Source organism: Moschus berezovskii, chromosome 6 (genome assembly GCF_049115385.1).
Source record: "Moschus berezovskii isolate FMDL1 chromosome 6, NW_MosBer_1.0, whole genome shotgun sequence".
Taxonomy (NCBI): Eukaryota; Metazoa; Chordata; class Mammalia; order Artiodactyla; family Moschidae; genus Moschus; species Moschus berezovskii.
This window is the reverse complement of record NC_142465.1, coordinates 70,504,619-70,526,030: the sequence shown is the minus strand read 5'-3', so window position 1 is coordinate 70,526,030 and position 21,412 is coordinate 70,504,619. Positions and strand designations below refer to the sequence as shown.

The 21,412-nt window shown below is 37.2% G+C and overlaps 1 protein-coding gene across 3 annotated transcripts in view; it reads left to right on the top strand.

The window, feature by feature from the left end:
* Window positions 1–21,412, top strand: part of WASHC3 (WASH complex subunit 3) — a 59,237-nt gene that overhangs the window by 22,876 nt on the left and 14,949 nt on the right. For all 3 annotated transcript variants that reach the window (XM_055396610.2, XM_055396608.2, XM_055396611.2), the window contains exon 6: window positions 14,886–14,950. In XM_055396610.2, coding sequence (XP_055252585.1) covers window positions 14,886–14,950 — 65 coding nt within the window. The remainder of the gene's footprint in view (window positions 1–14,885; window positions 14,951–21,412) is intronic.

Below are 21,412 nucleotides of genomic sequence, written 5' to 3'. Positions count from 1 at the left end.
GGAAAATTCCATGGACGGAGTAGCCTGGTGGGCTGCAGTCCATGGGGTCACGAAGAGTCGGACACGACTGAGCGACTTCACTTTCACTTTTCACTTTCATGCATTGGAAAAGGAAATGGCAACCCACTCCTGTGTTCTTGCCTAGAAAATCCCAGGGATGGGGGAGCCTGTTGGGCTAACGTCTGTGGGGTCGCACAGAGTCGGACATGACTGAAGCGACTTAGCAGCAGCAGCAGCAGCTCCCATTTGTTTATTTTTGCTTTTATTTACGTTACTCTGAGAGGTGGGTCATAGACAATCCTGCTGTGATTTATGTCAGAGAGTGTTTTGCCTGTGTTTTCCTCTAGGACTTTTATAGTTTCTGGTCTTACGTTTAGATCTTTAATTCATTTTGAGTTTATTTTTGTGTATGGTGTTAAGAAAGTGTTCTAGTTTCATTCTTTTACAAGTGCTTGACCAGTTTTCCCAGCACCACTTGTTGAAGAGATTGTCCTATCTCCATTGTACATAAGCAGTGTCTTATACCTGTAATCCCACATATACTGTTTCTCATCTTTTTCCAAAATCTTAATGCTTACTAGGACCTCAACCCTCTTGTAATCTTTTCTTTTCCTTCCTTCCTGAATTATTACTTAGAACCATACCATTCTCTCTCTGAAGATAGTGAGTGTGTTTCTCAAGCTCTTTCAGCTTCTCCATTTGTATAAAAGTTTGAATTTGCTGACTTCCAATGTAGTAATCACTTGGAAGACACAGAAAATCCTATAACTTACAGACACAAACTTTAAAAAAAAATTTTCAGGCTTTCTGGGTATCAGGATGGACTACAGTCTTTTCTGGCTTTCTTTGTAAGCTACCCTGAAAACTTCCTCTTCCCAGGTCCTAGATGTCTCCTGGAGTGTGCTGCTTTTATATTAATATTGGCCTTGCTTCTCTTGTCATGTCCCTGTAAGTCAGCTTTAGAGATGAAATAATTAAAACTGCTTAATTAATATAAAGTGCTTTAAACAGAAGCCAACAAAGTCTTTGAAAAATCACAAGTACCAATGCACAGGGAAATAAACAGTACCTTGCTTTTTAGTCTCATTTGTTTTTTCTTTCACCCCTGGATTACTACCTTCTGTGAGATACAAGAATGACTGCAGTTCCAGGAACCAGTTACCTCTGAGACCATTCAGGTGCCTCCGAGGACACCCAGATCTTTACCCTGTACTTCTGGATGCATCATGCTATACTTTCTTAGCTTTGTCACACGGTCCCACGTGACCATACTCTGACCATATTGCCTCTTAAGATATTATTCATTCATAAAACAATATCTAAAGTTCTTTTTAGATTTTTGACCCACTAATTGATCTCCGAGTTGGAACTCATTATTAACAAATGTTCCTGGAACACCTGCTGGCTTTTTCTGATTTTTTTTTCCTTTTAAAGCAAGATTTACACAAGATTTTTCAGTGAGTAATACTGTTGTGTTCCAAATGTGGCAGATAATTGATTCTGATTTAATATTTGTTGTCATAATAGTGCAGCACAAGTCTTTACTAAATTACATATTGCATTTATAACTTAACTGGAATTGTGTGCCTAGATCACTTTTCCAACAATTCACCCCTTTTTTACTGGCAGAGCTTGGTGAATACTTTGCCAGTAATAAATTTTTCATTGGGAAAATCCGACTTCCACATTAAGAAGCTAATGACTTGTATTTTTTGAAACCATATTTGCCAAAACAGTCTCTTCGGACACTTAGTTTTTTTTAAGCTCTGTTTTCTTTGGCTGGCTTTAAATGTGAATTGAATAATCTCCTTGGTTCTGGTGGTTCTGATGCATCTGTTGCCAGCCTGGATGTTGGCCTGGGGAAATGTGACTTCCATTACCTAAGGAAAGCATCTCCAACTGATTCTTAAAATGTGCATCAAGAAATTATACATCTTGAACCTGGGGAAACTAATCAAGCAGAAAGTAGAATGCTTTTTAGGTAAGGCATAGGTTTTTAAGAGTGGTTCAGGGCTTTAAAACCTCGTTTGTGATATGACCTCCATGTGACTTCCCATGGTGTAGAGAGTTCCAGGATAGGTTTCTCATCACTGATTAACAATATAGTCAAAAGGAAGAGCTGCTGGTTGATATGTAGTCAAAGGTATGGAAAGCACTATTGCAGATGTAGTTTTAACAACTCTATGCCACTTTTTAAAAATTTTTAATTCTGTAGGTATTTTAATATGTGTTTTGTTTCGTTTATAATAACTAAAGTTTACTGACCAGTATCAAGGTCAATATTTTTTGATTACATAAAGATTTAGCAGCAGACAGTTTTCTCTGATGTTTTAGTATCACACTGTTCACTGAAGGTAAAAGCTGGCATGGACAGTGACTGATTACCCACACATATGAATGTAGATAAAAAAAAGATAAAAGTGAACTTATCTGTCTGTTTAATTGTGTAATTTAGCCAACTTTGAAAATGGAAAATATTTTTCCTTCTCGGTTCCATTTCCATTTGACTGTAACTGAAAGAAAGAAGCAAAGCTTAGCAGAATGATAAACCACATGAGTAGTAGCTTTGAGTTGACATAAGTGGAACTCAGGGCTTTCTAGGTGGCGCAATGGTAAAGAATCCACCTGCCAGTGCAGGAAACGGTACGATCCCTGGGTCAGGAAGATCCCTGGAGAAGGAAATGGCACCCCACTCCAGTATTCTTGCCTGAGAAATCACACGGACAGAGGAGCCGGATGGACTACAGTCCATGGGGTCTGTAGGCAAAGACTCAGACGCAGCTGAGCACTGAGCACACGCGATGGAACTCAGTGACCACAGATATCCTGCTTCCTCTACATTCTGTCTCTCATCAGACATAAGAAAGATTGGATAAAGATTTTCCCTAGGCTAATGTGACAATTAGCTGCCAATGGAGAGCCCCTGAGGTAACAACCCATGCTTTGCCATGGCCTGAGTAATTAGAAAACCTAGAAACAGGTACTTTTCATTGTATTTGGCAAAAAAAAAAAAGCACTACTGAAATTACTTATTCCCTGCTAAAGTCAGTGAACCAGACTCTAAGGAAACCACATGTAAAGAATTATCATGCCAGTTTTCCAGATTATGATTTTTCAATATTTTGGCTGTCTTTTGACTCCTTCCCTTGTTGTCTTGAAATTGAAAGTTTGGAAAGTCAGAACCAGTATTGCAATGTACACATTTAAAGTTAAGAAATTTTGCTTTTGTGAAGTATTTGCTCTTATGTTTATTCCTTGCTATTTTTTCTTACATGTTTTTGTTAAAGCAGTAAACAATAATACTGCTAAATTCAGGTTTTATCTTTTGACTTCATATCTTTCATTCCAAGTAATATAAATAATTCCTTAACTCTTATGATAGAAGTTGTAATAGAAAGAGCACTATTAAAGTTCATAAGGAAGCTTTTGAAGATTTACTGTGAATCACAGTTTTTATACTTGCTGAAATGTGTGGTATGGTTCTTTTACTCTGAAACTAACTATAATTTGGGTAATTTTTTAGTTACCCAACTTTGATTTCCCCATCTATGTTTTTTCCTGCTGACCACCTCTGACGGAAGTAAGGGCCCTCACATAAAAGTTTTACAGATTGGCAAGGAGGTCCAACCAGTCCATCCTAAAGGAGATCAGTCCTGGGTGTTCATTGGAAGGACTGATGCTAAAACTGAAACTCTAATACTTTGGCCACCTCATGCAATGAGTTGACTCATTGGAAAAGATCCTGGTGCTGGGAGGGATTGGGGGCAGGAGGAGAAGGGGACGACAGAGGATGAGATGGCTGGATGGCATCGCTGACTCGATGGACATGAGTTTGAGTGAACTCCGGGAGTTGGTGATGGACAGGGAGGCCTGGCGTGCTGAGATTCATGGGGTTGCAAAGAGTTGGACACGACTGAAAGACTGAACTGGAGGAAATAGTAGTAATGTAAATTAAGTAGTTGCTTACTCTTTTTAGAAATATTGCAATTTTCACCTTAACTATTAAGAAGTTGTCTAAGATGTGTAAATTAATGGTAGAAAAAGTAAAGACCAGAGAAGCAAATGAGCTTTAATAACTAAATGGGCTCACCTCAGGTGGAATAAAGTGTCATAGAGGTTTTAGAGACCATCAACTTAAGGAAGGCAGTTTTATTTTTTTTTAAATTTTTAACGTTTATTTACTGGCTGTGTTGGGTCTTTGTCATCCTGTATGGGATCTTTATTTGCAACATATGGGATCTGGTTCCCTGACCAGGGATCAAACCCAGGCCCACTGTACTGGGAAATGGAGTCTTAGCCACTGGACTACCAGGGAAGTCCCAGGAAGGCACCCAGCTGAGATCTAACAAGGATCTCAGCATAAGCATTCACAAGGAGGTGGTCAGTCCTAGTATAGAAGATAATTTGTCTTGAATTGATCACATCATCTGTGAGTTAATTTTTTGGTAAGTATTATGCTACAGTTTGGAGAAAATGCTGGTATGTTAACTGTATGTTTTAAATATAAACATAAAGTAGATTTTAAAATACTGAATTTTATTGGGGAAAAAAATGAAAGTTATCGTTTCCTTTACCTGAAGATATCTACCTCTTTTGTATTTATCTTAATACTGCAATTTTAAAAAAATTTCCAGATGTACATATATTTTACCAAAGTTTTTCATAATATAAGGCAGCATCCTAACTTCTCTTTTCTTGTTCTTTTCCTAGCCCAAGTTCACAAGTGACTTTCATTCAGTTGGTTGGTTAGACCATGTGCTGATGACTAATTGATTCAGTCCCCTTCATTGTGGTTCTGAACCCACATAGAATGCCTCATCTTTGTCATCTTTCTTTGATTGCATCACTAGGAGCATTGAATGAAAGACTCCTGAAACACTAATTCAAACACATTACCACTATCAGGCTGTTCGAAAGTAAATACTCTGTGATTTTGATCAGTAGAATATCCTTATAATTAACTACTAAGAATTCTAGTATGTGTATAGTTTTATTACCATATTTGCAGATATTTCACTGAGTCCTTTTTAATAGGCATATGTATTAATACATTTTCAAAAACTGAACAGGAGTCCATCTGAATTTATTACACTTTTAAGCAACAAATTCCAAAATGATTTGCTATAGAAATTCTTTTGAAGTTTTTAATTCCTAGAAAGCAAAAGTATAATTAAATTTAGAAAATGCTATTAATACATATTTCAGAGAACAAATATCATTTGAGTGAAATTAGGGATTGTAGTGTAGCTGACATTTATAATGGAGTTATAGCATTAGTTGACCTAACAAAGCAAGACTTCAAATTATAGATATTATCATTGCATTATAATGAAGGGGGGAAAATGAGTCTTCCACAGAGTACTCTGAAATCAACAATTACTTGAATAACTACAAAGAAAACACCATGTGCTTTTTTGGTCATTACACCTAATAGTTATCATATTACAGGAATATCCTGGGGGAAAATTAGCACATGAGAAAATTGATACAGCTGTATTGCGAATTATCTCATGATAATAGATCCCTCAGTTTTTTAAATAATTTCTTTAAGGGTTTTTCTTGATAGGCGTTTAGGTTAACTTTAGTTCACATTTCTAAAAACTATAGATGGAACTGCTAACGTATTTGTTTTATGAATGAAGTAATAACTGCCTGGGCCTTGGTCATCATGGCTGGTGTCACTTTTGTCCATTTTATCTTGTGATTTGTTCTTACATCTTTAAAGATATCTGATGGGCAGTCAGTGAGAAGCACTTTCTCACTGGGATAATAATCACAAGATAATCACTGAAAAAGGAATTACTCTTTAGCTCCATAGAAACCACTGTATTTAGTGCTAGTAAAGATTTGTGAGCCTATTTTTTGACCACATTTTTAGGTTCAAATTAATGACCCTTGGTGGCAGCAGTATGAGAGTTAATATCAGCGTCATAACATTTTCTAAATCTGTACATCATTAGAAATGAAGCTTGCTTTTTTTTTAGATAGCCATCATCCATTTTACAGTGATTAAGATAAGAGATGTATTTAAATAAGTTTTATATCCCTTCATGGAAAGCTTTCACAAGGAGATAATTGAGCATGTAATTGTTTTTATGTTATGATTTGTTCAGTAAACATTTATTATCTATTATATAGACTATTTCACCTAAAATTTTTATTCTAAATGTAATACCTTATATATAATGGAATATAGATATTTTGAATACAGCACTATTGAAAATCAGAAGGCAAAGGAATGGTTGAGTCCATTTACCTAAATTAAAATTTAAGTAAACACAGCCTGATTGGACGACTGGGTGGTTTTTTCCAACCTGTGGCATTTTTTCAATTCCTACTCACTCCCTCTTCTTCCAATAACAAAAAGTACCATCTACCTATCAACTCCATAGATCCTTATTGTTTACCTAAATAGAAGATAGCATATTTTCCATCTTTTATAACGGAATTGTGATACAAGCTCATAAACTGAGAGGAAAAACTTGAAAATATGTATATTATTATTTTTAAAAAGGAAGGTCATTTATTTCTGTTAAATTGAGTAAGAAGGTTTTTTTTTTTCCCCTCCCTCTTCTAATCTAAAACTGTAGGAGAATTTCAACAGGATATATAAAGGAATTTAGTATCTTGGTTTTCATTAACATAATAATTCAGTTCAGTTCAGTTCAGTTGCTCAGTCGTGTCCGACTCTGCGACTCCATGATACTGGCAGTCCTATAAGCCTCCGGCAGTTTTTGTGATATAAGAAAGTAGTGTTTAACTATTAGTATTGCCATCATAATTTCATTAGTGTGGCTTCTTTACACACTTTCTCCAGTGACGCAAATACAGACATGATTTTTTGGAACATCAGACTTATGGCTGCCTTCTCTCTTCTTCATTACTTATGTTGGACAAACTACCATTATCACTTGCCAAAAATAATCCCACAGTTTAGTAGACTTCAGTTTTGAGGTCTCTCATGTCCTCCTTAGACCACCAGTAGCTTTGTCTTTTGGAGATCAGAAATTGGATGCTTCTTTTTGATGTCTAACAAACCAGACTCTGTTTCTTAACCTCTAAGGAAGAATATAGCAAAACAACTTTTTCTAAGCAACATCTCTGGAAACATAGCAGATCTCTTTGGAATAGATTGTTCGGAACATAGGCCAAATTATTTTTGTATTGCTCTTTAATCATATTTGTATCAAGGTAATAATAATAGTAAAATCTTTAATATAGGGTAAGATAGTTATATGTATTTTTCTTTATATTCATATACAGAAATGACTAAAGATGCACCATATTTTGGTAATATCTATATTCTCATGATGTAACCAGTTTTAAGAAACTAAGGATAAAATACAGAGCTTACAGATTCAGGCTTCTCTTATTCTTATACTATAACCATTTCCATGAAACTAATGTTAAAATAGGAAGCTTTTCTAATTTTACCAACTTCCCTGTTCCCCAGTTCTCCCTTTCCACCCACTACCTCCCCTCTCCAATCCCGTACACACTTTCTCTGCTATATTTTAGGAAACTTTTTTTCAATCCTCATTTCTCCTCCCTTCTGTTTTCTCGGCTTTATAACTTATTTATATAACCTTTCCAATGATATCCTGTGGATTATGCTAAATTATAATGAATAAATCATGTAGTTGAGTTTCAAAGACCTTATACCATCAAACCATAGTTAATAAAAATTGGGAGTTTTTTTAAAGTATGACCTTAACTCTGCTCTTTTCCCATTTCTCCCTAGCACTTCAGTGTTTTTTTATGCAATGTTTCAAACTCCTAACTTTCCCTGTTATACAAAAGAGTTGAGTGGCATTTAAATTATCAAGTAAAAATTTCCAAACTTGTATTTCAAGTGATCAGCTTTCTTCTCTACTGTTAAGTAATTTTTATTAAAAAGTTATTATTAAGTATATTTTATTTCAAAATCTTTCAAGTCTTAGCTCCAGGTTTTTAAAGTGGTGTGAGTTTTAATCTTGAGCATACTTTATTCCAAATGTTAGAGTCTGTTCACACTGGATGCCCTAAAGCAAATAATTGCCTTTTTTCTCTCTATCTTTCATTTATCCTTAAACCTCATAAGCTAGCAAAAGATCCAAAATTTTGTCTTCTCCATCTCTTTTGTCTTCTAAACCTACCATATTTTCACTTTGCAGAATACCTTAAAGATTGCCCCATGGAACAGTATTGTTTTGAGAAGTATGGTTTTGAAGAGACTTCTACAATGATGCTGTTTATTTTCATCCATCTAGTATTTAGGATGCATTAAAGTATCTGTTGCTATCAGAGTCTTAATAGATTAGATTTTACAAATTTATAGTATAAAACTATACTATAGTTGGTGAATATGTAGATCCACATATGTGAATATGTAGGGCCTGTAAATGGCAGCCTTGCCTCTTCCACATGAGAATCTTCCTGGTAACCTGTGAATCTGAAAACCTTTGCTTTTCCAGCCTCCTCTAACCTAGCAAGCTGTAGAGACCTCAACTTTTTCTCCTCCATAGCCAAAATAAGAGATTATAGTTGTAGAATGCATCTCTGACTCTTGCTACAGCTCTCTTTTCCAGGCTTTTTTTATTTTTAAGTAAGGATTAAATTTTTAATACATTTTCTGATTTTAAAAATAAGGATTGTAATTAAAAATAATTTGAACTTAATTTGTCAAGATCTGTCCCACTTCTTTCCCATTCTATTGTTTTCTCTACTTCTTTCCATTGATCTCTGAGGAAGGCTTTCTTATCTCTCCTTGCTGTTCTGTGGAACTCTGCATTCAAATGGGTATATCTTTACTTTTCTCCTTTGCCTTTTGCTTCTCTTCTTTTCACAGCTGTTTGTTAAGGCCTCCTCAGACAACCATTTTGCCTTTTTGCATTTCTTTTTCTTGGGGATGGTCTTGATCACTGCCTCCTATACAATGTCACGAACCTCTGTCCATAGTTCTTCAGGCACTCAGTCTATCAGATCTAATCACTTGAATCTATTTCTCACTTCACTGTATAATCGCAAGGGATTTGATTTAGGTCGTACCTAAATGATCTAGTGGTTTTCCCTACTTTTTTCAATTTAAGTCTGAATTTGGCAATAAGGAGTTCATGATCTGAGCCACAGTCAGCTCCTGGTCTTGTTTTTGCTGACTCTATAGAGCTTCTCCATCTTTGGCTGCAAAGAATATAATCAATCTGATTTCAGTATTGACCACCTCGTGATGTCCATGTGTAGAGTCTTCTCTTGTGTTGTTGGAAGAGGGTGTTTGCTATGACCAGTGCGTTCTCTTGACAAAACTCTATTAGCCTTTGCCCTGCTTCATTCTGTACTTCAAGGCCAAATTTGCGTGTTACTCCAGGTATTTCTTGACTTTCTACTTTTGCATTCCAGTCCCCTATAATGAAAAGACGAGCAATCTCTTCAAGAAAATGAGAGATACCAAGGGAACATTTGATGCAAAGATGGGCTCAGTAAAGGACAGAAATAGTATGGACCTAACAGAAGCAAAAGATATTAAGAAGAGGTGGCAAGAATACACAGAAGAACTATACAAAAAAGATCTTCATGACCCAGATAACCACAATGGTGTGATCACTCACCTAGAACCAGATATCCTGGAATGTGAAGTCAAATGGGCCTTAGGAAGCATCACTATGAACAAAGCTAGTGGAGGGAATGGAATTCCAGTTGAGCTATTTCAAATTATAAAAGATGATGCTGTGAAAGTGCTGCAGTCAATATGCCAGCAAATTTTGAAAACTCAGCAGTGGCCACAGGACTGGAAAGGATCAGTTTTCATTCCAAACCCAAAGAAAGGCAATGCCAAAGAATGCTCAAACTACTGCGCAGTTGCACTCATCTCACATGCTAGCAAAGTAATGCTCAAAATTCTCCAAGCCAGGCTTCAACAATATGTGAACCATAAACTTTCAGATGTTCAAGCTGGATTTAGAAAAGGCAGAGGAAGCAGAAATTAAATTGCTAACATCCATTGGATCATCGAAAAAGCAAGCGAGTTCAAAAAAAACATCTACTTCTGCTTTATTGACTACGCCAAAACTTTGACTGGAAAATTCTTAAAGAGATGGGAATACCATACCTCCTGACCTGCCTCCTGAGAAATCTGTATGCAGGTCAAGAAGCACCAGTTATATCTGGACATGGAACAACAGACTGCTTCCAAATCGGGAAAGGAGTACATCAAGGCTGTATATTGTCACCCTGCTTATTTAATTTATATGCAGAGTACATCATGAGAAATGTTGGACTGGATGAAGCACAAGCTGGAATCAAGACTGCTGAGAAAAATATGACTAGCCTCAGATATGCAGATGACACCACCCTTATGGCAGAAAGTGAAGAACTAAAGAGCCTCTTGATGAAAGAGGAGAGTGAAAAAGTTGGCTTGAAACTCAACATTCAGAAAACTAAGATCATGGCATCCGGTCCATCACTTCATGGCAAATAGATGGGTAAACAATGAAACCAGTGACAGACTTTATTTTGGGGGAGCTCCAAAATCACTGCAGATGGTGACTGCAGCCATGAAATTAAAAGTCACTTGCTCCTTGGAAGAAAAGTTGTGACCAACCTAGACAGCGTATTAAAAAGCAGAGACATTACTTTGCCAAAAAAGGTCTGTGTAGTCAAAGCTATGGTTTTTCCAGTAGTCATGTATGGATGTGAGAGTTGCACTATAAAGAAAGCTGAGTGCCGAAGAATTCATGCTTTTGAACAGTGATGTTGGAGAAGACTTTCAAGAGTCCCTTGGACTGCAAGGAGATCCAACTAGTCCATCCTAAAGGAAATCAGTCCTGAATATTCATTGGAAGGACTGATGCTAAAACTGAAACTCCAATATTTTGGCCACCTCATGCAAAGAACTGACTCATTTGAAAAGACCCTGGCGGTGGGAAAGATTGGAGGCAGTAGGAGAAGGGGATGACAGAGGATGAGATGGTTGGGTGGCATCACTGACTCAATGGACAGGAGTTTAAGTAGACTCCAGGAGTTGGTGTTAGAAAGGGAAGTCTGGCATGCTGCAGTCCATGGGGTTGCAAAGAGTCAGATATGACTGAGCAACTAAACTGAACTGTACCACTTCTATGACAGGTATATGGTCATTAACTTTGAAATCTCTGCATATTATTTTTTTTTAAAAAAAAAGAATTTTATTAAAATATTAAATTTATAATCCGTTTTACTCTCATATTTTTATATATTCTTGCCTGGATCTCAATGCATATTTATTCAGTACATATATTTATTTATTGGGTGAAATGTAAGATAAAATCAGCCTTTTGGAGAGAAGTACCTTTATTTGTTCTTTACAATATTTTTGAAACAAGCTTATGTATAATAGATTATTTGAAGATTTATATATATTTCTAAGTCTTTGTGTTTGTTTTTAATAAATTCCTGTCCCCTCTTTAAGACTTACCTCAGCGAATTCTTTGCTGGTTCTCACTCAGTCTTCCTTTCCTTGGATCTCACCTTGCCCATTGTGCAGATCTCTGTTACCAATTTTATGACTTGGTGATCATCTTTTTAACACATCTATTAGACTATACTCTCTGTTGGCAAGGGCTGAGTATGTCTTTATTTTCTCATCATAAAGCACTGTGCTGCCATTGTGGTGTTAAACACTGAGGTGTGGGATTGTGATATTAGAATTCTGCTGCTGCTGCTGCTGCTACTGCTAAGTCACTTCAGTCGTGTCCGACTCTGTGTGACCCCATAGACGGAAGCCCACCAGGCTCCCCCATCCCTGGGATTCTCCAGGCAAGAACACTGGAGTGGGTTGCCATTTCCTTCTCCAATGTGTGAAAGTGAAAAGTGAAAGTGAAGTCGCTCAGTCATGTCTGACCCTTAGCGACCCCACGGGCTGCAGCCTACCAGGCTCCTCTGTCCATGGGATTTTCTAGGCAAGAGTACTGGAGTGGCTTGCCATTGCCTTCTCCGAGAATTCTACTGCTAACCTCAGTAAATTTATTTTCACCCTGTAAGATCCCTTAGACCAGAAAACATACAAGGAACAACTGCAGAAGAAAGCAGGGGAGCCTTATCTAGGTTAGTGCCGAGAAACTTCCGGGTAAGGCTCCATGAAATTGGACTGGAGTGGCCTCTCTATACATTAGGTTCAAAACTGAATGTCACAACTGACTAGTGATAAGGAAGGGCCAAAGAGAAGAGCACATAACAGCGTAGAGAGGTGATTGAGATTTTCCCATGTGGACCCTGGCTCAGCTTGCCCTTTCTGCCATGTGGGATGAAGCAATATGAGGGAGAGGGTCCCCACCATATATACAACCTTTTAAAGCTTGGTGACCCCACTTACTTTTGAAGGTGATACAATCCAGGTCCTAAAATTTAACACATCAGATGAGTGTTTCCTGATCTTTTGGGAAAGTGGGAGAGTTGACAAAGAGACTTGATTGCATCTGCTCCCCTTAGAGCTTTGTATAAGTGAGCTTTCAATAAATGTTTATATCCGATCAGTCTCCTTTTCAAGTAAATTTATATTTATTTCTGTCATATCCTCTTCTGTTTTGATGTTCTTATCCTGAACTTTGAAATTCACATGTTCTCAATATTTTTGTGACTTACACACTTCTAGGATTATCATTACATTGTGTTTGTATTGGTATTGAGACAATATATAATGTAATCCCAGAAGAGTTCTTGAATTTTGTTTGACCTTTGTGCGTAATGTGTCCAAGTGAAATTGGACCGTTTGCTTATGAAAGGAACGTTGACATAGCTATACTTAAGAGGAGAAGGCCCTGAAACCTTGATTTGAAAAGACATTTATTCATATTGTTAAGTGTTCATGGCACCATCCCGGCCAAGGCCTTAATCATTTGACTTATCAGTGTTTTCTTTTTTTTGGTGCTATAAGAAGAGTGAGAATATGATATCTGGCTTCTGTCCAGCAGAATCAGTAATGGATAAATTCAAATGATTTAATTTGGCCTTATGTGGTATTGGATAGCACTGATTCCATTAAGTCATTTAAAATATATACCTTATTAGATTATTCAAGTGCTATGCACATATTAATATAAAAGCAAAATAAGGGTTATTTAAAATAATGAACCATATAGAAGGAGGCCTTTTTTCTGGCTTCTATATTTTTCCAGTTTTATTGAGAAATAATTGACATACATCACTATATAAATTTAAGATATATGATGTTTTGGTTCACTTTTATCATGAAATGATTACGACAATAGGTTTAGTTAATATCCATAACCTCATATAGCTGCAATATAAAGAAAAAAGTTCATTTGTAATGAGAATTCTTAGGATTTACTGTTAGGTGGCCCAGACGGTAAAGAATCTGCCTGCAGTGCAGGAGACCTGGGTTCAATCCCTGGGTTGGGAAGATCCCCTGGTGAAGGGAATGGCTACCCACTACAGTATTCTTGCCTTGAGAATTCCATGGACAGAGGAGCCTGGTGGGCTACAGTCCATGGGGTTGCAAAGAGTCGGACACGACTGAGTGACTAACACTTTCATTATATCATATACAAGTAATATCTGTAGTCATCCTGTTGTACATTACATCCCTAGTCCATATTTATTTATAACTCTTACTAGTTTGTACCTTTTGACCATCTTCCTCCAATTCCTCCTGCCCCTCCTCTCTCTCTGGAACCACAAGTCTGATCTCTTTGTCTAGGAGTTTGGCTTTTTGTTTTGTGTTTAGATTCCACATATTAGTGAGATCATACAGTATTTGTCTTTCTCTGTTTGATTTCACCTAGCATTATGTGATTTCACCTAGCATTATGCTTTCAGAATCCACCCATGTTGTCACAAATGGTAGGATTCTGTTGGTTTTTATGGTTGAATAATAGTCCATTGTGTGTATATGTATATATACTCTTTATCCATTCATCCTTCAGTAGACATGTTAGTTGTTTCCGTGTCTTGCCTATTATAGTGCTGCTATGAACATGAGAATGCAGACATCAGTTCAAGTTAGTGTTTTGTGGGTTTTTGGATATGCTCTCAGAACTGGAATTGCTGGACCATGTGGTAGTTCTCCTTTTAATTTTTTTGAGAATTATATGCTATACTGTTTTCCACAGTAGCTGTACAGTTTACAGTGTCACAAACAGTGCACAGGGTTTTCTTTTTTCCATATCCACACTAGTATTTGTTATCTTCCGTCTTTTAATCATGGCCATTCTAACGTGCATGAAGTGATATCTCATTGTGATTTTAATTTGCATTTCTCTAGTGGCTAATGATGTTGAGCATCTTTTCATGTATCTGTTGACCATTCATATATCTTCTTTGGAAAGATGTTTGTTCAAGTTCTTTGCCCATTTTTTATTTGAATTGTTTTTTTTTGGCTCTTGAGTTCTGTGAATTCTTTATATATTTTAGATATCAACCTCTTATCAGGTATATGATTTGCAAATATTTTTCCCATTTCATAGGTTGTCTTTTCACTTTGCTGATGTTTTCTTCTGCTGTGTAGCTTTTTAGTTTGATGTAGTGTCACTTGTTTACTTTTTACATTGTCTCTTAATCTTTAGGTATGATTTTTGTAAAACCATTACTAGACCCATGTCAAGGAGCTTTCTGTGTTTTCTTCTGGGAGTTTCATGGTTTTGGGTCTTACATTTAAGTATTTAACCCATTTCAAGTTAATTTTTATGGGTAGTACAAGGTAGTGGTCAAGTTTTATTCTTTTACCTGTGAATATCTAATTTTCCCAGCACCACTTATTGAAGAGACTCTTTTCTCCACTGAGTATTCTTGGCCCTTTTGTCCAATATTGGTTGCTTGGGTTTATTTCTGGGCTTTCAGTTCTGTCCCATTGGGTTATTTGTATGTCTTTATGAAGGAGGCATATTTAATAATTGAATTATCTTGTGTTCTTTGTTTAGGGTGTTCCAGTGATGGCAATAAGAAACAAAATGATATCGGAAGGACTAGACCCAGATCTTCTTGAGTAAGTAGTTCTTCTGATATAATGATATTACTGTCAAGGTGTTTAATTTATCAGTCTTCTTAAAAACATTTCAAGCTCTATATATGTTTTTCCTATACATTGTTTTATGGTCAAGGAAACCTCCTCTACGAATAATGTGTCTGCTATGTTTAAAAAGTGAGAAATCTATGCTAAACTACTAAAACTAGCCTTGAAACATTTTAGGAGTATTTTCAATAACTTGGTGATGAACCTGTATATGCAAAAGAGATGGAAATTGATGACGTTTTTGTTGCACAGCACTAGTATCCACAAGAAGCATTGTTCCTTTTCTTTCTGTGCTGCTTTTTTTCTCCCTCCCTCCCTCCCTGTCCTCTTTTTCTTAATTTGTTGTTGTCACTCAGCAACAAATGTGTGTGTGTCAGTCACTCAGCAGTTTTTTATGTATAAGACCTTAGTATATAGGAAATTTACTCTACATGATCTAGGTTGAGCCAGATGGGAAAATAAATACAGTAAGTCTATAGTAATGGTTATTATGGAACTAGATATTGTTTGTGTGAGTTTCTTAAAAAAATTTTTTGAAAAATGCTGAAAAGTTGTGACTCAGAAATTTGACAGTTATTTATTCCATCCAGGCAAACCTGGCTACACAGCTCATCCTGGATAAGATATATCTTAATGGATTATTCAGAACTGTTTTCTTTTGCAAGTATCTAGAGAGTCGGACACGACTGAAGTGACTTAGCAGCAGCAGCAGACACATATAAAGAGTCTTTCCAGTTTGGGGGTTTTAGGTCACCCCAATGTATTTAGCTATGTTAGCTCTCCAGGCGTTCATTCTGTACTAGCAGTATACTTTGGAATTCTTCTTGGCTCTGAGCCCTTCAAGAAAATGTATGCATTTTTTTCTTTCATATATGCAATATTTTTCTCATTTTATCTTTCAAAATATGAAATTTAAAAACATTTTTTGAAGTCTAGAAGAACAGATTTCCTGCACGTATCTCCATTTAGTATATATTTCAGTAGCAAACAGTTCAAGTACAATGGTATGGATTGGTAATTTGAACTAAACATCTCCAGGATATTTGGCATTTGTTCTGGAAATTGTTTCTGACACACTTTAAAAGCAGATGGATTGTGACACGCACTTTAATGTGAATTGAACATATGGGTCCAATCCATTTTGGTACTCATTGGAATATATGTTGTAAATATATCTAACATTGACCATGACCTCTTTTTTGCTTCTGGAAATACACAGTAGAGCTTCTGTACTAACGGAGAGCTAAAATGACCTTTAAAATGATTATTTTTCTCTCTAGAGAAAATGTAATAGATGGGAAGCTGGCTGCCCTATAAGCATCAGCATATGCTAGTTCTCCATTCCCTCCACCCCCTCCTGGCTGCATTACATCCCCTGCCCAGCTTAAAACTCCTTCATAATCCTTTACTTCAACTGGCTACCCACACTAGCAGCTTGAAAGTCACCCTTGATTCTTCCCTCCTCCCTTCCCCTCACTATGTCAGTCATGGTGGTTTTCTCATTTTTAATCTCACATCTGACCATATGCCTCCACGCCATTGCTGTTTAGTTCAAGCCCTCATCATTTCTCACCTGATTTATTTTAATTTCTCCTTTTTGGTTTTTCTATTCTCTGTCAGTCCGTCACTAAAAGCTTAGTGGATGTCTTCATATAGTTTATCTGTTCACACATACAAGTCTTTCTGTGACTCTCTGCTGCCCCTAACATATGCTCTGACATCTTAGAATTGCAAATAAATGCATTTATCATCAAGACTCTGGCTTCATTTCTTGCCACTCATCCATGCATCCCTGTCTCCTACTGCTGTAGCAGACTACTTATATGGTTCTCTGACTGTACCATTTTCCTGGTGTCTTTGAAAGTTTGTATTCTTCTGCATGGAACTTCCTTCCCCAATGTTATTGGCCAGGCTGATTTCATATTCTTTAAGATCCCATTTAGGTATCACCCTTTTAAGAAGTTAGTAGATGACTACCAAGGGGAGAACCCCTAGGACCTCCAGTACTTTCTTGATGTATCTCACTTAGCAAGTTTGAGCGCACGTCATTGTCTGTAAATGTTGAGAAACATTCAGCTGCAAGGTGGTGCCAAGTTTTAGGGTAGAATTCCAGTAACAGTTAACATTGTCTTACAGAAAAGCTGTTCCTCAACCACAGCCTGGAGCCTGAATTCTGACCCATTACCTCATGAGCACATGCCATTGGTCACAAGGGGCACTGGTTGGAGTAGGGTGACTCACTATAACCTATCACCACTACCACTAGAAAACCAGCTGCAACTACATTTAGCTAGATATGATAAGTGGAATCAACCACCTTGTTAAAGGACTTCTGTCACTTTAGGAATCATGTTTACATAAAAAGTTAAGGAGCCTTGCTTTAAGGGGAAAGTCTGAGATGAAGAAGAAAATGTTCCATCCAAGGAAAGAGTGTGCTTTTATTTAGAATATTAGGTACATATTAAGCCTAAGCCAAGAACTTTCAGTAAAGACGGTTCTTTTCTCTTTTAAAGTATAAACATAAACTTTTTTTTTAGCCCTAAGTAGTGAGACAGACTTATGTAACTGTAGGAAGAAGTAGTCTAAATCTGTTTGCACTGAACAAAGAGCAAAACTGAGGTTAATGTAGGAATAAATACTGATCAGAAAATACACTGTTACTCAATTAGCTTGTGTTTATAACAGTTTGGAAACTAAGAGTACGTAACTTTGAACCAAAACAGTTTACTTGATAAGGGAGAAGAGAACCTGGCTATTTTCCTACAAAAATGACTATCACTGAATTTTAGTAAGTCTATAAAACTAAAGAAAATGCCAGATAATTACCAAATAAATAGTATTTGTTTGCTACTTCTGAGTGATTATTTAATCTTCTTAAAAATCTAAGTTTTTAAAAAGGATGATAGGTCTTATATAACCAAGACTTACTTCTTGGTTCTAGCTTGTAAAAATTAATTCTTAGCTTGTAAAAATTAGTTTTAAAAAATGCAGTGAATTAAAAAGATATGTGAAAGAGTACCTCCTTTGTCACCTTTGTCATCATACACACAAGTTGATGGAAAGGAAAGAAAATAGAAATTTTTCAGGTTGATCTGTTTTAGAAATACAGAACAGATAAATCATGCCTTATAAATTTTTTCAGTCAATGCCTAGATTCTCTTAAGAAAAAGGAAAAATGTTTCTCCCTATCCTACCCTATGGTTTCATTTATGTCCCATAACTAAGGTTACTATTACTAGTAATTACTACTTTACTACTCCAAGATAAATAGTCTAGCCTCTGAACCTGTCCAGCAAGAGATGAAATTAGTGACGGTTAAGTCTCAGTCTAAGGCAGACTTTAGAAATGGTCTACTTGCTGAGGTCCAGATTCTGCCCTGCCCCTTTCTAGCCGTATGACCCTGAACTAATTACCTAATCAATCTGTGCATCCGTTTCCTCATAAATGTGAAATAGAAGAGTTCACCCTTTATAGATTCATTCAGACTAAGTAAGCACTCAGCACAGCTCTGGACAAGCAGTAAATGTCCAGTAAATGTGATTTATGAATGTTTTAATGGAAGAATATGTAGCAAGTTCTAAACAACTGGATTTACCAGGCTCTCAGATCACAACTTGTTTATAGTCCCGTAGTTGCCTGTATACCACTGTGGTCTCAACACAGACATATTTAATGTACACAGAGTAATTATCCTTTTGAGTTATATTCTCTGTTTTTCCAAACTGAAGAATCTGTATTTTCAACTTTGTAGTAAAGAACAGACTTCTGAAATTTAAATTTAACTAGTCACATTCTTAATGTTAGTAGGAGAGTACAGTTTGCAGCATACTGATTTGGCTAAAGAAATCAAGTTATGCAGGCTTTAAACAGAACCAGCTCAGTTGGCATTTGTCCTGGATATATCTATTCAAAAGACATTTATACCCTTTTCTCAGACTGTGCAGTGACCATGATTGTGGTTGCCAGGAATAAAAGTAACCACCTCAGCCTACTTATCACTGAGATGAGAGGAGATTTATTAGTGTTAAACAAAAGGATACTAGAAAGCAAGAAAACTTTAATTATATTCAAGGCATATCCAGCAGAGTTTCCTGCCCTCTAAGGGAATTCCTTATCTGCCAGTGATTTGCCTGTCTCCTGCTACGGAACAACATAATGGATTAAAGGTTGGATTTCGACTAGTTGAGCAAGAATTGATCTCAATTCCCCAACTGAACAATTCCAAAAACAGGTTTTTTCATTTGTTCCATTTTTCCAGTTCTTGCTGAACTGGTATTCCATTCAGGGTAATTACAAGTCCTTGGTGACAGAGGATGAGACAGAGGGACAACAGAGGATGAGATGGATGGATGATATCACCTACTCAATGGACATGAGTTTGAGCAAACTCTGGGAGATAGTGAAAGACAGGGAAGCCTGGCGTGCTGTAGTTCATGGGGTCACAGAGAGTCAGACATGACTTAGCGAGCCAATAACAACAACCAGTCCTTGACCACTGGCTGGCATACTGGCTAGAAAGTATAGGACAGGAAAAAACAGTGTCAGAAAACTGTGATTAGTCCACTGTTGGAGACTTTGATCACAGGAGTCAGTTCAGTTCAGTTCAGTTGCTCAGTCGTGTCCGATTTTTTGCGACCCCATGAACTGCAGCATGCCAGGCCTCCCTGTCCATCACCAACTCCCAGAGTCCACCCAAACCCATGTCCATTGAGTCAATGATGCCATCCAACCATCTCATCCTCTGTCGTCCCCTTCTCCTCCTGCCTTCAATTTTTCCCAGCATCAGGGTCTTTTCAAATGAGTCAGCTGTTCTCATGAGGTGGCCAAAGTACTGGAGCTTCAACTTCAACATCAGTCCTTCCAAAGAACACCCAGGACTGATCTCCTTTAGGGTGGACTGGTTGGATCTCCTCGCAGTCCAAGGGACTCTCAAGAGTCTTCTCCAACACCACAGTTCAGAAGCATCAATTCTTGGGCGCTCAGCTTTCTTTATAGTCCAACTCTCACATCCATACATGACCACTGGAAAAACCATAGCCTTGACCAGATGAACCTTTGTTGACAAAGTAATGTCTCTGCTTTTTAATATGCTGTCTAGGTTGGTCATAGTTTTTCTTCCAAGGAGCAAGTGTCTTTTAATTTCATGGCTGCAGTCACCATCTGCAGTGATTTTGGAGCCCAGAAAAATAAAGGTCGCCACTGTTTCCACTGTTTCCCCATCTATTTGCCATGAAGTGATGGAACCGGATGCCATGATCTTAGTTTTCTAAGTGTTGAGCTTTAAGCCAATTTTTTCACTCTCCTTTTTCACTTTCATCAAGAGGCTCTTTAGTTCTTCTTCACTTTCTGCCATAACGATGGTGTCATCTGCATGTCCGAGGTTATTGATATTTCTCCCGGCAATCTTGATTGCAGCTTGTGCTTCCTCCAGCCCAGCATTTCTCATGATGTACTCTGCACAGAAGTTAAATAAGCAGGGTGACAATAAACAGCCTTGACGTACTCCTTTCCCTGTTTGGAACCAGTCTGTTGTTCCATGTCCAGTTCTGACTGTTGCTTCACAACAGTGAGAGATAAGAGATAATAAAAATATCGAAGAAGTAGTGTTGAAAACAGTTGGGGTCTGTCAGTGTCTAGCAAGCAAGATGGTAGGGGAGCTATATGATGTAAGAACCCCAAGATAAATGGCGGAAACACATCTTACCTAGGATAGATAGCTCGCTTCCTTTTTCTTTATCATATTAGACATTACGTTGTTTCTCTGGCTGGGGAATCTGCTTCCCACAGCAAATAACAGGTATACCTGCCTTGATGGGCATTCAGAATAGAAAAGACCAAAGTGTGTGTAGTTTGAGTAAATGTAATGCTGAAATAAGTCTTACTAGTTACTGTAGTCAAAATTGTCTTTTTTTTTTTTTAACTATCCCAGATGTCTTTATATAGTCAATGTAATCTTAGTTCAGGAATTCAGTGTTTGGCTGTTTCCTTAAGACCACTTATTGCTATTGCATAGGTGGCTCAGATGGTAAAGAATCTGCCTGCAAGACAGGCAGACCTGAGTTCAATCCCTGGGTCAGGAAGATCCCTTGGAGAAGGGAATGGCAACCCACTCCAGTTTTCTTGCCTGGAGAATCCCATGGACAGAGGAACATGGCGGGCTACAGTCCATGGGGTCACAAAGAGTCAGACGTGACTGAGCAACTAGCACAGAGAATGACACTAATTGAGAAGTATCATGTGACATTATAACTGTGTGCACTGTAGTTGATATTGAAAAGCGATTTGAATAGCTATCACACCCTGTCCCCACAACCCTGCTATTCAGCAATGTTTGCACTAATAGTGGTTTTGGGACTTCATCTGCTTTAAATTCCACTGTTTTAAATGGAAAGAAAATGAAAAATATCTTTAAACTATTTACCTACATAAATAAAT